Source organism: Pleurodeles waltl, chromosome 5 (assembly GCF_031143425.1).
Source record: "Pleurodeles waltl isolate 20211129_DDA chromosome 5, aPleWal1.hap1.20221129, whole genome shotgun sequence".
In the NCBI taxonomy this organism is placed as follows: domain Eukaryota; kingdom Metazoa; phylum Chordata; class Amphibia; order Caudata; family Salamandridae; genus Pleurodeles; species Pleurodeles waltl.
Genome location: NC_090444.1, coordinates 891,814,203 through 891,827,401, shown reverse-complemented (window position 1 = coordinate 891,827,401; position 13,199 = coordinate 891,814,203). Strand labels below are relative to the sequence as shown.

The 13,199-nt window shown below is 46.2% G+C and overlaps 1 protein-coding gene across 1 annotated transcript in view; it reads left to right on the top strand.

Annotated features, from left to right (window-relative positions):
- LOC138297332 (HAUS augmin-like complex subunit 3) overlaps nt 1–12,870 on the top strand; it is a 289,356-nt gene extending 276,486 nt beyond the window's left edge. The window contains exons 5-6 of the mRNA XM_069236743.1: nt 11,097–11,325; nt 12,626–12,870. Of these exons, the coding sequence (XP_069092844.1) occupies nt 11,097–11,325; nt 12,626–12,627 (231 nt within the window). The 3' untranslated portion in view covers nt 12,628–12,870. The remainder of the gene's footprint in view (nt 1–11,096; nt 11,326–12,625) is intronic.
- The last annotated feature ends 329 nt before the right edge of the window (nt 12,871–13,199 follow it).

Here is a 13,199-nt window from a genome sequence, read left to right as displayed (position 1 = left end):
TGTATCCACTGGAGCTTTACTAAAGGTACTATTTGGTGAGATTTAGGACTGGGGTTGCTCATTTTCTGGTAGCTTATCCGAGTGATGTATATTCTGAGTCTGCCCTAGATCCTTGCCCCTGTGACTCTCACACCTCTCAGTCCATATTACACTTTTTTTTTTGCACTTTATATTCTAAACCTAGGAAAAATGTTTAATACCATTGCTAAAAAGTTTGAATATCAGGAGGTGCAGGCCTTCTTTGTTGATGCTAAAGCTTTTACAGACTGCCAACATATGTCTGGTTTATAAGTTTATTTCTGCTGCTGTAAAACTCAGGTTTATTAGGGAAGTAATTGCTATTGCCACTGTATGTTTGCATATGAAATGCATTTGTGTCTTCAACTGATTTTATAATTCTAATGTTGTACTGTCTTTTATGGTTTTTACCGAATAAAGATTGACTGACTGACTGGCCTATGTAGTCTTGCCTATTGCTGCCTCTCTCGGAACATCTGGCATTTGGAAACACATTTTTTCGGTTTCAATATCATCACTGAGCTTTTTGAAGGCTTGTGTGGTTTTGACCTACGTCTGTTGATGAACATACTGCATTCCTGGTAGACTTTAGATAATTTGCCTTTAGATGTAACCATTTGCTTTAGAATTTTTTTAATATTAGTGATGTAATATATGGTTATTTTAAGCAACTTATGTTTTTCTAAACATTCAAATAAAAATGTTTTGGAAAGTATCACAAATTGGTTTCAGAAAGGACATTTTACGCCTCGTGGGAGGTGGTGAAGATTTGTTTGCATGGGTTAATGTGTGGAATATTAATTTTACTTCCCAGGCCTGGAACTCCCCTTTTACTACATATGTCACCCCTAAGGTAGGCCCTAGCTAGCCCTATGGGCCAGGTGCTGTATACATAAAAGGTAGGACCTCTGTTTGTATGTACTACATGTCCTGGTAGTGAAAAACAGCCTATCTAGTTTCTCACTACTGTGAGTGCTGCCTCTCTCATAGGATTGTATATGAAATGTCCTAACAGAAGTTTAAGTGGTATTGTCTAATCTATGAGGGGTGGCACAGGCATGTTTGGTATGGTTGTAATGGTAGTGAGAATTTATGCTTATTGGTGTAAGTGTATCTTTAATTATCATTATAGAAGTACTACTTTTAGAAAGTGGGCATTTCTCTGTGCTTCTGACAGGTGTTTTGCAGCTTGACTCCAATCCACATCTGGGGCAGTAACAGCTGGGTTTTGTGCATACCTTTCAGACAGCCTGTACACGGGGAGGGTGAAGGTGTCACAAGAGTGCATCTACATATTGAATGGTCTTCCTGGGCTGCAAGAGGGAGAGGCGGGCACACCTGGATTTGTAAAGGCTGTGCCCTGGACTCACACAAAGGCCTCGTTTACCCCCCACTGACGTCTGGAGCCAGTGCTGGAGGAGAAAGTTGACACTCCTGGGACTGGTTAGTACTGGTTGGAACCCCTTGTCCCCATTTTGTGGAGGCTGCACAAAATGAGTATAAATACAGGGGGTCTTCCCCCACATTTTTGGACACTAATGGACTTAACTGGACACTGGAAGGACTCGCCATGAACCCCTTTAGGACTGCCCTGCTGATGTGCTGACCTGTGACCTGCTATGTCACTTAGAGGGACTGCCCCTGCCTGTCAATCCTTGAGCTGGCCTGCTTGCTGTGGTCCTACAGCCATGTGCCCTCATTGCTGTCTCCAGGGGCTGGGTGGTGTGCCCCCTTCCCCCCTGCACTCAAGTTCCTGTGGCCTGGGAGAGATACTGTGTCCTGCTCCCTGTTTTGTTTTTAGATTAGCGCATAGAGCACGCTTTGTTTGCCTTTTCTCCCCCACAGTACGAGGAGTGCTCTATTCTTTTTGTTGCAGCGTGTGAAAGTGTTGGGTGTTTCTGGCTGCCCCAGGCCCAGCGCAATGGAAGTGCACAATGTTGGTTTTGCTTAGGTGACCCCCATTCCCCCCACCCCCACCCACCGGTGAGAGGACAGAGTGCGCTCCCTTAGCTCTCCTGGGGGACCCATTTGCACCTACGGTTGGAGACAGAGCCACAGGGTTGGCTGCGTTCTGCTCAGCGGCCGCTCGGCACCTTCTGGGAGGCGGAGGTGTCTTGGAGGATTGGCCAGGGGCTCAGCAAGAGGAATCCCCCATGGTGCGGCCTGACCAAACTTGTCCTCCCAGCTCTGGAGGCTCGGCAGGAAAAATACCATCATTTTTCTAGTAGTGGAGCAGCCGCATGTTGGGGTGCGGAGGGTGGGGGAGACTGGGCGAGGTCTCTTCCCCCACCCCATAGTACCACAGAGTGTGTTCCTGACCACTGCCCTGGGAGAAGGCTCTGCGAGGTCCTCCTATGGGTCTCAGGGGTGGGTGCCCCCCCTACCCTCTCAGTCAAGGCATACCTTTGGGGGTCAATTTCTTTTTTTTTTTGTACAGCTCGCAGAACAGGAAGGGGACCCTCAAAGGAGGCCCTGTCTCTGCTGAGCCCTGTCCTCGCAAATTTCTTGTAGTAGGAGCGCATGAGCTCCTTGGGGGACAGAGTGCTCATCAGAGTACAGAATTCTTTTTAGTAGCAGTGCAGAAGCACCTGTGTGTAAATTACCACCCCTGTATAATGTAAGCGCAGGTGCATTCATGATATTGGCTTGGCATGTCTAATAATATTTACCCACATTTTTGATGTCTTGGTAGTCCTGATAATCTGTTTATGCTGATCCATGTCCTGATTGGTGATGTCATGTTTATCTTGCTATAGTACCAGGCATATTTTCAGAGCCAGCAGTACATGTCCTGGGGGGATTTGGTTCATGACCTATGCCACATAGCAAGTCTTATTTTATGAGCGTTCACAATGATGCCTTATCACGTTTACAATGATGTGCATTTTTGGTGGTAATGACAACCCGACTATTGCTTGTATTGCAGAATAACCAGTAACCTATATGTTTACCTGACTACTGCTTATTTTCGCAGAGTACTAGTAGCCTGTGTGATGTTCTGACAACTGCATATGTAGCAGGCTATTACTGATATATGTTGTGTTTGGCCTAATGATGTTTTATGCAATACCGTTTATTTTTATGTAACTTGGTGATGTTTCCTTTGTGGTGTATTTATTGTATTACAGGTGTTGTGTGTGTTGTGCAAACGCTTTACACATTGCCTTTGGGATAAGCCTTATTGCTTGTGCCAAGCTACCCAGGGGTAGAGCAGGGGTTATGTTTGGTGTGTAACTCCCTCACCCTGACTAGAGTGGTGGGTTCTGCCTGGCTTAGATGCATACCCTAGCCAACCAGAAACCCCATTTCTAACACCAGGGTTGCTGCTTTTATGCCACGTTTGTGCCCTCTGGGGATGTGGTGACTGCCGGGCAATGGCTACCAGGCCCTCTCCCACCTAGTGACTACTTCGTGTTAAGTGTGGCACATAGCTAGACTAGAGTGCATTGTACTGCCCACTCCCCAGATGGCAGAACCCATCTCTTGGTATGTGGAGCTCCGTAGCCCACCCCAGAGTTGTGATTACCGGAGGGTCTACACGCCCAGTGGAGAACCGGCTTCGCCATGACTGTACCCTCTCTGTCCTCGAAGCCAACCAGCCTGCAAGAACAAAAGAGCAGCCCCTCTCATGTGTGTCCACCATTTCCCCTTGAAAGGCAGCTTCCCCTTTGAAGCTTGCCTTTTGGCTCACACCCAAGTGGCCTTCCTGCCAGGGAAATGTCACACCTCTTCCAGTGGCAGGCCCATTGGGTCCCTTCCTTTGAGTCATTCTCGCCTCCCACCCAGACCCCACTGTCCAGGAAGGCAGAAGGCTGTCTCGTGGCCAGCAGCCACAGATGGTCACTGGAAAATGTGGGCAACAAAGTGACTACTTACTAAAGTTGCACTTGTGCAAAGGTTGCGTTACATTTGACTTGAGTATCAAATAGGGGTTAAAGCAACAGTTAGTTTGATACCCCAAATAGTGGTCCCATTCAGGAGTTGGCACGGCTGAGTTATTGGCGTGTAACCCTGTGCCTGCCAAAGGCAGCTAGCCTTTCTATATTAAAAACAAAGTGGGTTTTTTACTGTAGTGAAGACTTAAAAGCATGTCCTACCTTAGGGGGGCTCATTAGTTTTGCCAGGTTTGAGCTTTGCCATTACTTTAAATGGCAGAGTTAAGTTAGCAGTTAAAAGCTGCTCTGCCAGTTGGCATGGGCAGGCCGGGAAATTTTGCTTCGTCTTACTCATGGTAGCACAGTAAGTGATGCAGTCCATTTTAACTTACACACGCTGGGTATCCCTGGTGCCATATACTAGAGACTTATGAGTACGTTTGCTTATATCAATTGTGGATTAACTAATCAGACGTGCATCTTTCAAGGGTCGTAGCACCTTCAGTGGAGCCTGTTTAGCAGCCATCGGTGCACCAGTCAAAACAGCTTCAGTCCATAAACTTAGTGGTGATCATGCAAAAAGAGCCATTTCCTTACATGTCTTCTCCCCCAGATGAAAGGTGATGAGGACTACCAGGGTATAGGTTAGATCAGTGGTTCCCAACCTTTTGACTTCTGTGGACCCCCCACTTTATCATTACTGGAACCCAGTGGATCCCCACTGAATCATTATTGGTATTCAGGGACCACCCACTGAGTCATTACTGAAATTTGGCGACCTAATCTGTTAATATTATTACATTCTCTAAGCAATCGTGGATCCCCTGAGGTGGCTTTGCTGACCCCCATGGGTCCGCTGACCACAGGTTGGGAATTAGTTGTTTATCATCTAACCCAGTAAGTGGAAGAACCTGGAAAGGCCAACTGCATTGACATGGTCAGTCCCAGGCCTGTGTTCCACTGTAATGTTCATACTCTGTAGGGAAATGGACCTCCTCAGCACTTTGAGCTTCTCTCTGCACATCTGCTTGAGCTACCTTAGAGCTCTGTGATTAGTCTAAGCTTTAAAGTGAGTCCCAAACAAATAGGGTCTCAGCTTCTTCAGGAACCAAACCACAGCAAAGACTTCTCTCTCAATGTCATTCCAACACTGCTCTCTAAGGATGAATCACCTACTAATAAAGGCAACTGTTTGATCCTAGTCCTCATTGTTTACCTTTGCCAGGACTGCCCCATCCCATAACCAGAAACAACTGTCTGGACAATGAACTCTTTACTGCAATGAGATGCTGAGAACGAAGCCTCCAAGCTCTTCAGTCCAGATAACGTTTCTGGGCTGTTTCTTGGAAGTGAGTTCTGCCTTTGGGGCTACAGTGGTACCATACACCCTCGCAAATCTTCTGTAAAACCTATTCAGACCAAGAAAAGCTGTGACCAGGGTCTGAGTCTTAGGAGCCTCCCAAGCCAGGGTGGTCTGGATGTTGGCCTGCACAGTTTGTACATGGCCTCCACCCACTTGGTGTTCCAAGAACACCAATGAGCCTTGCCCTATTTGATACTTACTTGACTGGATAGTCAGGCTTGCCTACTGTAGTTCCAGAAGTATTTCCTTAAGGGTGACTAGGTGCCCCTCCCAGGTGGAGCTGAGTACAGCAAGATATGCTTCACTGAACCTGCCCAGGCCTAAAATAACTCTGTTCACCAACTTCTGGAAGATCGCAGGTGCATTCTTCAATCCAAAAGGCTTCACTTTAAATTGAAAGTATACTTTAGGAGTTGAAAATGCAGACCTTTCCTTAGCTCTTTTGTGAGTGCTACCTGCCAGTATCCTGAAGTCAAATCAAATGTACTTTGCTACGGGCATCGTATCTAAGAGTTCATATGCTCTAGGTATAAGCTGAGCAACAGTCTTAGTGACTGCATTCCAACCTTAGCAGTTCATACAAAACCTCATCTCAGATTTCCCACATTTTGGGATTGGTTTAGACACCAGCACCACTAGGCTGTCCCACAGACTGTTGGAGGGCTCAATCACCCCAAGCTATAGCATTTTGGCAACCGCAGCCTTAATGCTCACTTTGATCTGGTCTGACAACTTGTACATTTTACTTTTGACAGGCAAGCTGTCACCTGTGTCCACATCATGAAAAGACGAAGCTGCCTGATCTGGGTCAAGGAGAAGAGAGCATCAAACTGCTTCAGTAAGTTGACTGTCCAACAGCAAAAGGACTTTTACAAAGTGGAGAGGATTACTCCATCCACTGATACATCTTTGGCATTACTTGACAGTAGGTCAGAGAGCAGTTCAGTTTCCTCTTTTCCTCTGTCACAATGAGCATGGTCATATGTGATCTGTCATGGCATAGTTTCAACCTGGTTGCATGGATTATCCTGTGAGGGTTCCTGCAGTACGAAAATTCACCAGTCAGGTGCATTCCCCTTTTCCAAAATTGGACCAGACCTGGTCCTCTGGTCTTGGGGGTCCTAGAGCCACAGATTTCAAAACCCACACAAAATGTCCTGGTTGGTATCTACTAAGAAGGACTTCTGGTCATCCCAGTGCTTGACAGGTTCCTGGCTGGCCTCTAAATTCTTTTTTGCCCTCTTCGTGTACTCTGATTTCCTGGAGCGAAGGCCTGGTACATAGTCTACTATATCCTGTTTTGGCTGTTTGATGGCTTCTCCCACTCCCTTCACACCAGACTTGGTGGACCACTTACAGGTTGACCAGCCAGGAATTCAAAGGGGCTAAAGTCTTCTCCATTTTTGGGGTATCTCCCTGTAGGAAAACAGGTATGGGAGAATACCCCATCTCCTGAGTTTTTCTGGTAGACCCATTATCTTGTATTTTCTGGTCTCTGGAACCTCTCAACCAGACCAATACCTTGAGGACAGTAGGGAGTGGTGAACCTACAGGTAACACTACACTCATTGCACATTGCTTTCAGATAGGCAGACATACAGTTGATGTCTCTGTCTAAAATTACTTCATTAGAGAAACCTACTCTGGTGAAAATACAAAGTAGGACCCTAGCTACTGCAGGAGTAGTAACTCCCCTGAGTGGAATTGTCTGAGGGTACCTAGTGGCATGGTCGATACCATAACACCAGGATGAGACTGTTTCCATATGGTGTCTGGGCTTCAAGGGGACCTACAATGTTTATTCCTACCATTCTGCAGGGTGTCTCCACCACAGATAGTGGTATTTGGGAAGCTTTTGGCTGGCCACTGGTTTGACGTGACAGAGAAACGTCCGAACTCCTTCATTTTCTCTGACATCTGGAGCCGACAAACCTGATTGTCCAACCTCTCCCAGATTTTGGTCTACCCCAGATGGCCAGTTGGTGGTGGTGGTGGGGGGGGGTTTGGGTCATGAGCCAGGTTGCAGAGGAATTCTCTGTATGTGTTGAGAGACCACCACTCACATGGTTGTCCCTGGTTCCAGTTCCCTTGCTTCACTATACAGAACTTCCTCACCCCAGTATACCCAATGGGTACCACTTTCATCCCCCTGCTCATGGCTTTCAGCCAATTGCTTCAGGCCTTCAGGAGCGGGACAAGCCCTTTGCCAATGGCACAATTCCTTTCTCGAGTGGCCTCCTGAAGTTCTGCTACTTCTGGCAGGGCTCTCAAGGGTACACCTGTCTCTTCAGGACCTTCCCTTCAGGGTTGGGCTCCTTCTGGGTCTTAAGATTTTTGGGAAGCTGGCTGACCAGACGTCTTACCCTTTCTCTTGTTCATAGGGACATGGGACATTCTTCCAGACTTCCTTGAATTCCCTATAAGGCTGCTTGTGCTAGGGTTGTCACGTACCCACTCAACAGCCAATCATTGCTAAATGAGCCCTCCTTTCCACACCTGCAGATGTTTCCAGGTCATATCTCAGCAGACACTCTCCTGCGATGCCAGGGGACACAGTCACTTTCATCAGGCTAGTGACACTTCCCCATTCAAAGTTCACCATAGCCAAAGAATGAAAATTTGTATTATTGTCAGAGTTTGCTATCTGATGTATGTCATTGAGAATGATTTGGTCTTGTTAAATCAGCCCCGCAGTGACCATGATTATGCTTGCACCTGGAACCCTTAGAGCTTTGACTTTAATCCTATTGATTCTGGGCCACTGCCTGTACTTTTCCATGCTTGGAGGCAAGGTAGCCAAGGGATCAACTTCCACCCCACTCACTGGTCTAGGGTAACCTCAGTATACCCTCTGGAATCCCTGGGGACAACTTCCACCCCAATTCCTACACTGCCAGTGCCCTTGGGAGGGTCAGCAGAGGGTGATTTCTTGGTGCACTCAGTCTCCTCTCTTGTGTTCTGGCTGCTGACAGTCCTTACACAAACCAGCCTTAGAAAGGTCCTAATTCCTTCCCCTGTACCCCCTCCCCTTGGACTGCGATGGGCATTGACAACACCCCCTCCCCCACATTCTTTTTAGGATCTTTAGAGAACTTTCTTTTTAGCTTACCCACTTCTTTTCTCTGAAGGGAGGCCTGACCCCCCCCCCCCTTTCATAGGATTCCCGCCATGGGACTTCCTGTGTTCCCTAGTATGTAAACATTCAACTACTATTGTGCCCAGCTCTCTGAGTCTAGTCCACTTTGAATCTGCCACATCCTGGGTAGCTGTGGCTCTCAGCAGTAAGGCTTTACCAAAGGAACGATTGTAAAGCATTAAAAAGTACTAAAGCAGCTGAATAAGAGAAATACGACTCAATAGAAATCTGACACCACTTTATAGAAATCAGTAGTATGTTTATATTCAAATAGACACCTCACCTCAATGAGAACGCCACTGGAGGTGGTTCCAGATATATGAATTTTTAAAGGAACAATAAATCACTGTTTCATTCAAAGCAGTAAATCATTGTGATGGACTGTGCTTGTGGTCAAACGTTGCAACTTTGAAAAACCTTTGTAAAGTTGTAAACTTCTACTCCAGCATGCTTTGGCAACTAACTCTGGCAGGGGGTGAGTCAAAGAGGCCTGGTTGAACAGTTATATCACCGTCAAAGCAGTTGCCAGTTCAGTTCTAGGATTTATGGGCAATCTGTCACAGACATCAATGGAGTGGTTCTGATGCAAGAGATCCAGGATGCTAAAGGATGCTGATCTGGTGACGGGGCTTCCTGGAACTATTCCTCGGTCTCCCGAGCATGGTGGGGCAACTTTGGCCACAGGAGTCGATGTCCCTCAAAGTCTGATTGAAGTCCGATCAAAAACCAGTCGCCACAGGTCCACTGGTCTCCGCTTACAGCTAAATCAATGGTTCCCTTTAACTGGTGATAACTTCCATCTTGGGTGACCAAACTGCATTCCAATGACTCTCTTGAGTCTAACAGACGCTGTTACAACTTTTGAGAGTTGGATCTCAGTCTGCCAGGCTGCATGTTGGCGGTCAAGCTTTCCTGGCTATCATTTCGCCAAGGCAGTCTTCTTGAGCATTTGTGGCCCTGTAGCTATATTTGTAGGAGATTTTGTTACAGAACAATCCAGAGTGCTTGTTACAGAGGTCTTGTTAAAAGGTGATGTTGCTTGATGTGGCAGGAGACTCTGAAATACTTGATAATGGCAAAGATTGCTTTGCTACTGTTGGTACTGGCATCAGTGCGATCTCCAAGAGCTGTGCGCTTGTTCCATTTATGCTGGTGGCAGCGCCGTAGGGCTGATTTAAAGATTTCTGTATCTGTGATATCTTGACTCCTTCGGTGCTCTAGTTGGTTGCAGTGGTGGTTTGTCAGCCAGAATTCCTCTTTGTACCAGCTGGCCTGTGATTGGACTTTTGCCATTCGGTTGCATATGAGGGGAGCCAGGGTGACTGTGCATGTGATAATCCACCTGTTAAGGTTCCTGATGTCTTTTGGTAGGTTGCTGGCTGCCAGAATCCTGCTCCTCTCCTGTGATGCCTTTCCAGCTGTGGCAAGCGTTTCCAGTGGTAGTGGGTCTATGGTGGTGCAGGATGGGTATGCTGAAACTGCCATCTAGGGAGAAGTTGGCTGTGACAAGTATCTTGAACGTGAGATGTTAATGTAGCTGATGGGGGGTGTCTGTCTAGGTGGTGCAGCTGATGGTATCCTTGAATATGATGGAGACTACATGTCCAGGCTTGTGCTGACAGCCTTGCCTGGTCATCTTGTAACCAGTGTGGATAGCTGTAGCGATTTCTGGTGCAGAGGTTGGGGTTTAGCCATGTTTCTGTGAGGGAGAACAAGTCTGGAGCATGGTCTTTCATTAGGCTCCATATCTCTGTGGAACTTTTAGTGAGCGAGTGCATGTTGAGGAGCATGCCTGCTAATGTGCGTGTTGTGTGGGCGGTGTGAGCAGGTGGCTGGTTTGTGTGAGCCAGTGGAGTGCTGGGTGGTGTTGGAGGTGTGAGTGTAGGGCATGGAAGAGTGCCTGAGAACTTGCAGGAGGCAAATGTGAAAGCTCTTTGTGTGTTGTGTGGTGTGGCAGCAGTGCGGTGAGTGACGACCGGGTTTGAGAGCAGAGCGGAGGATGGCAGTGTAGCGCTTGGAAGGGGGAGAATCTGGGTTCATGGTGCTGGGCACTGACGAGGCGTGGACGGGCACTGGCAAACTTGTATTTGTCACGCCTTTGGAGCTCTAGCAGCGTGTCCGCAGTGCAGGTGCCATTAAGTAGGTCATATGAGGTGGATGGGGAGCACTCAGCAGTGGTCCGGAAACAAATGTTACTTCCTGTGCAGATGGATGATAGAAAATTAAGTACTCTTGCTTGTTTTCTTCTTTTAAAGACTTTCAGTGGGAAACAAGTGATGTAATTTTTTTGTGGAAGTGGGTGATGTGAAATCCAGTGATGACACTTACTGTGCAAGCGGGTGTTGGGAAATGTGATCTTTGCTGTGAAATTTAGCTGCTGAGTTTCTAATATGGACTACCTACCTTCAAATTGACCTGTCAAAAAGTGTAAGCTGAACAGTTAAGCTTTTCATCCCTTTAGCTAGACAGTGGCATAATTTGCTGGACTGAAGTAGAACAGCCTGAGCACCTCTTTGGTTGCCTGAGTGCATGCTGGTGAGACTATGGTTTCAGTTCTAAGGCATGGGACAACTGACTTTGCTGTAACTGTTTCTTTGCACACAATGATGAGCATTGTTGGGAAAACGCATGTAAAGATTTAAGCGAGAAGTTGGTTCCTCTGTCAACTCACTTTCCCTTCTTATATGGTTTTCCCCTTCAACAGAAGCTATCTGAGTCCATTGACAAGCTGCTTGATGTGATTGCTCAGGTAGACCATATCAACAATGACTGTGAAGAAGACTTCAGAAAAAAGATCTCTCTCTCCAGCCAGTGCTGTGACAGTAGAAACCTCTATGTCTATTTCTTCATGGATCCCATACGGCTCAAGGAGGTGCTGGAAGAGCGGGAGTACTTTGCCCACTCCTTTTCTGGTGTGCCAAGTGAAAAAGAATGTAAGAAGCAAATTCAGAAAGGTGTTATTGTTATATTAAAAACAAAATACTTATTCAGTTACAGCACACATTTCTAAAGATTTGCCACTGAGAACATCCTATGATGCCTTCATGTTGTATTCCTGTAAGAGTGTAAAGTGCAAGTTGACCCTTCAAAGTAGGGTTGGTGGGTGTGGAACCCAACGAATGGCAATCTGCTGTGGAATCCTAACTAGAAGAAAAGTAACTCAATGAGAATATTCTAAAGTGACTCGATGTAGAGCCACTTAAGTTTCTTACATTAGTTCCTGAATGTCTTCAGCGTTTGTTCTGGTGCCATTGTAATTCAGAGGCAAATGTATACTTTCCATAGAAAGCATTGCATTAGGTGGCGTGAGTTTCCTAAATAGAGAGTGGACATGATTTATTTTCACTGACCATAACAGATTTAGCAACATATTCGTTTGAAAACTGGTTGGTACCAATCATGCACATTTGGGTCACTTTGGTTAGGAGCACATTGTATTGGTTGTTTGGGACTACAGTGGCCTAGAGTGGATGCAACTTCTATGCAGTGCCATTAATTGCAGAGGAAAACACAATAGTGTGGGGCCAATGTCAGTCCATCGGTTTTCACCCACTCTGCCACTTTAGACCGAGATTGGTCATATGCATATCAGTGGTGGTCCGGCTCCTCTGTGAGTAGCCCAGTTGACCTGCCAGCCCCCCTCCTGTCCCCTCCCCCCCGTATCACAAAGAACCTCATGCATTGCTGGCAGGTGACCTCTTGTGAGGTGCGGCACTTTCAGACATTCCTGGAGTTTTAGGCAACATTCCCTAATACCATGAAATGTTGAAGTATACACAATGGACAAAAATATCTAGTCTCATTCGAAGGAAGTAACTAGTTTTTAACTCCAGGGCCTGGAAACACACATTGTGTTCTTGCATTTCCACTCAAGAATCACACAATCCCTAAGCCCTCAGTGACGTCTACTGATAAAGCACCTGCTAGACCCGAGCTCTTTTCTGGTAATGTGTACTGCATCACTTGTAGGTGACAACAAAGGAGAGATTAGTGTAGTGCTCAGAAGAAACACATTTCAGGAATACTGTTAGCTTTATGTGAGGCTTAAACATATAAATGGTGACTTACTTAAATCATGAAGGCTTGAAGGCCTGTTATACAGGTTTTTAAAGTGAAGGAAGCTCTCAGGCATAATATTCCCTGAAAAAAGGTCTGGTGGAAGGAAATGTAATATGTTACGTCGGAAAATACAGTTCATTTCTGCTCACTTTCCCTCTCGTTTTTATCTTCTAGAGAAGCGTTTGTAGCTTGTAGACAAAGTGGCCAGCCTCGTGGTTTAGCTCAAACCAAAGAGAATTCAAGAGAACCATAAAGTGGAAATAATCGATGTGCCCGAGGCAGATTGGGGCGAGAACTGTGCATCCCTTTATTCTTGGATCAGATGGTTCGAGCTGGTCGTGATGGAGTTTGATGAGAAGCCTTCCTCAAAGCTCCAGTAACGGAAGAAAACGATAAAAGCACCAAGTTTGTATCATAATAAAAACGAAGCACTTGTTCAGCAAGATTATTGTTTGGACCTTTTCTATGGGTTGGTTAGTGAGTATTCCAGTGTGTTATACATGTTGTTTTTGTGGTGAAACGTTGGTCAGCTAGAGGTACTAGAGGTGTGATTCATGTGGTATGTTCCAATTTTGCTGTCTGCTGTTTTGACTGGTTTCTTTAGTAGCTATTGAATGTTGTTACTATCTGAAAGTGTGTTGGTCATCTGTGTTATCACTGAATGCCATGGAAGTAGTAATACACATTTGCAGATTTTTAATCTCAGGACGATTACCTTCTACCTTGCAGATCATGCCCCTGCAGCGTT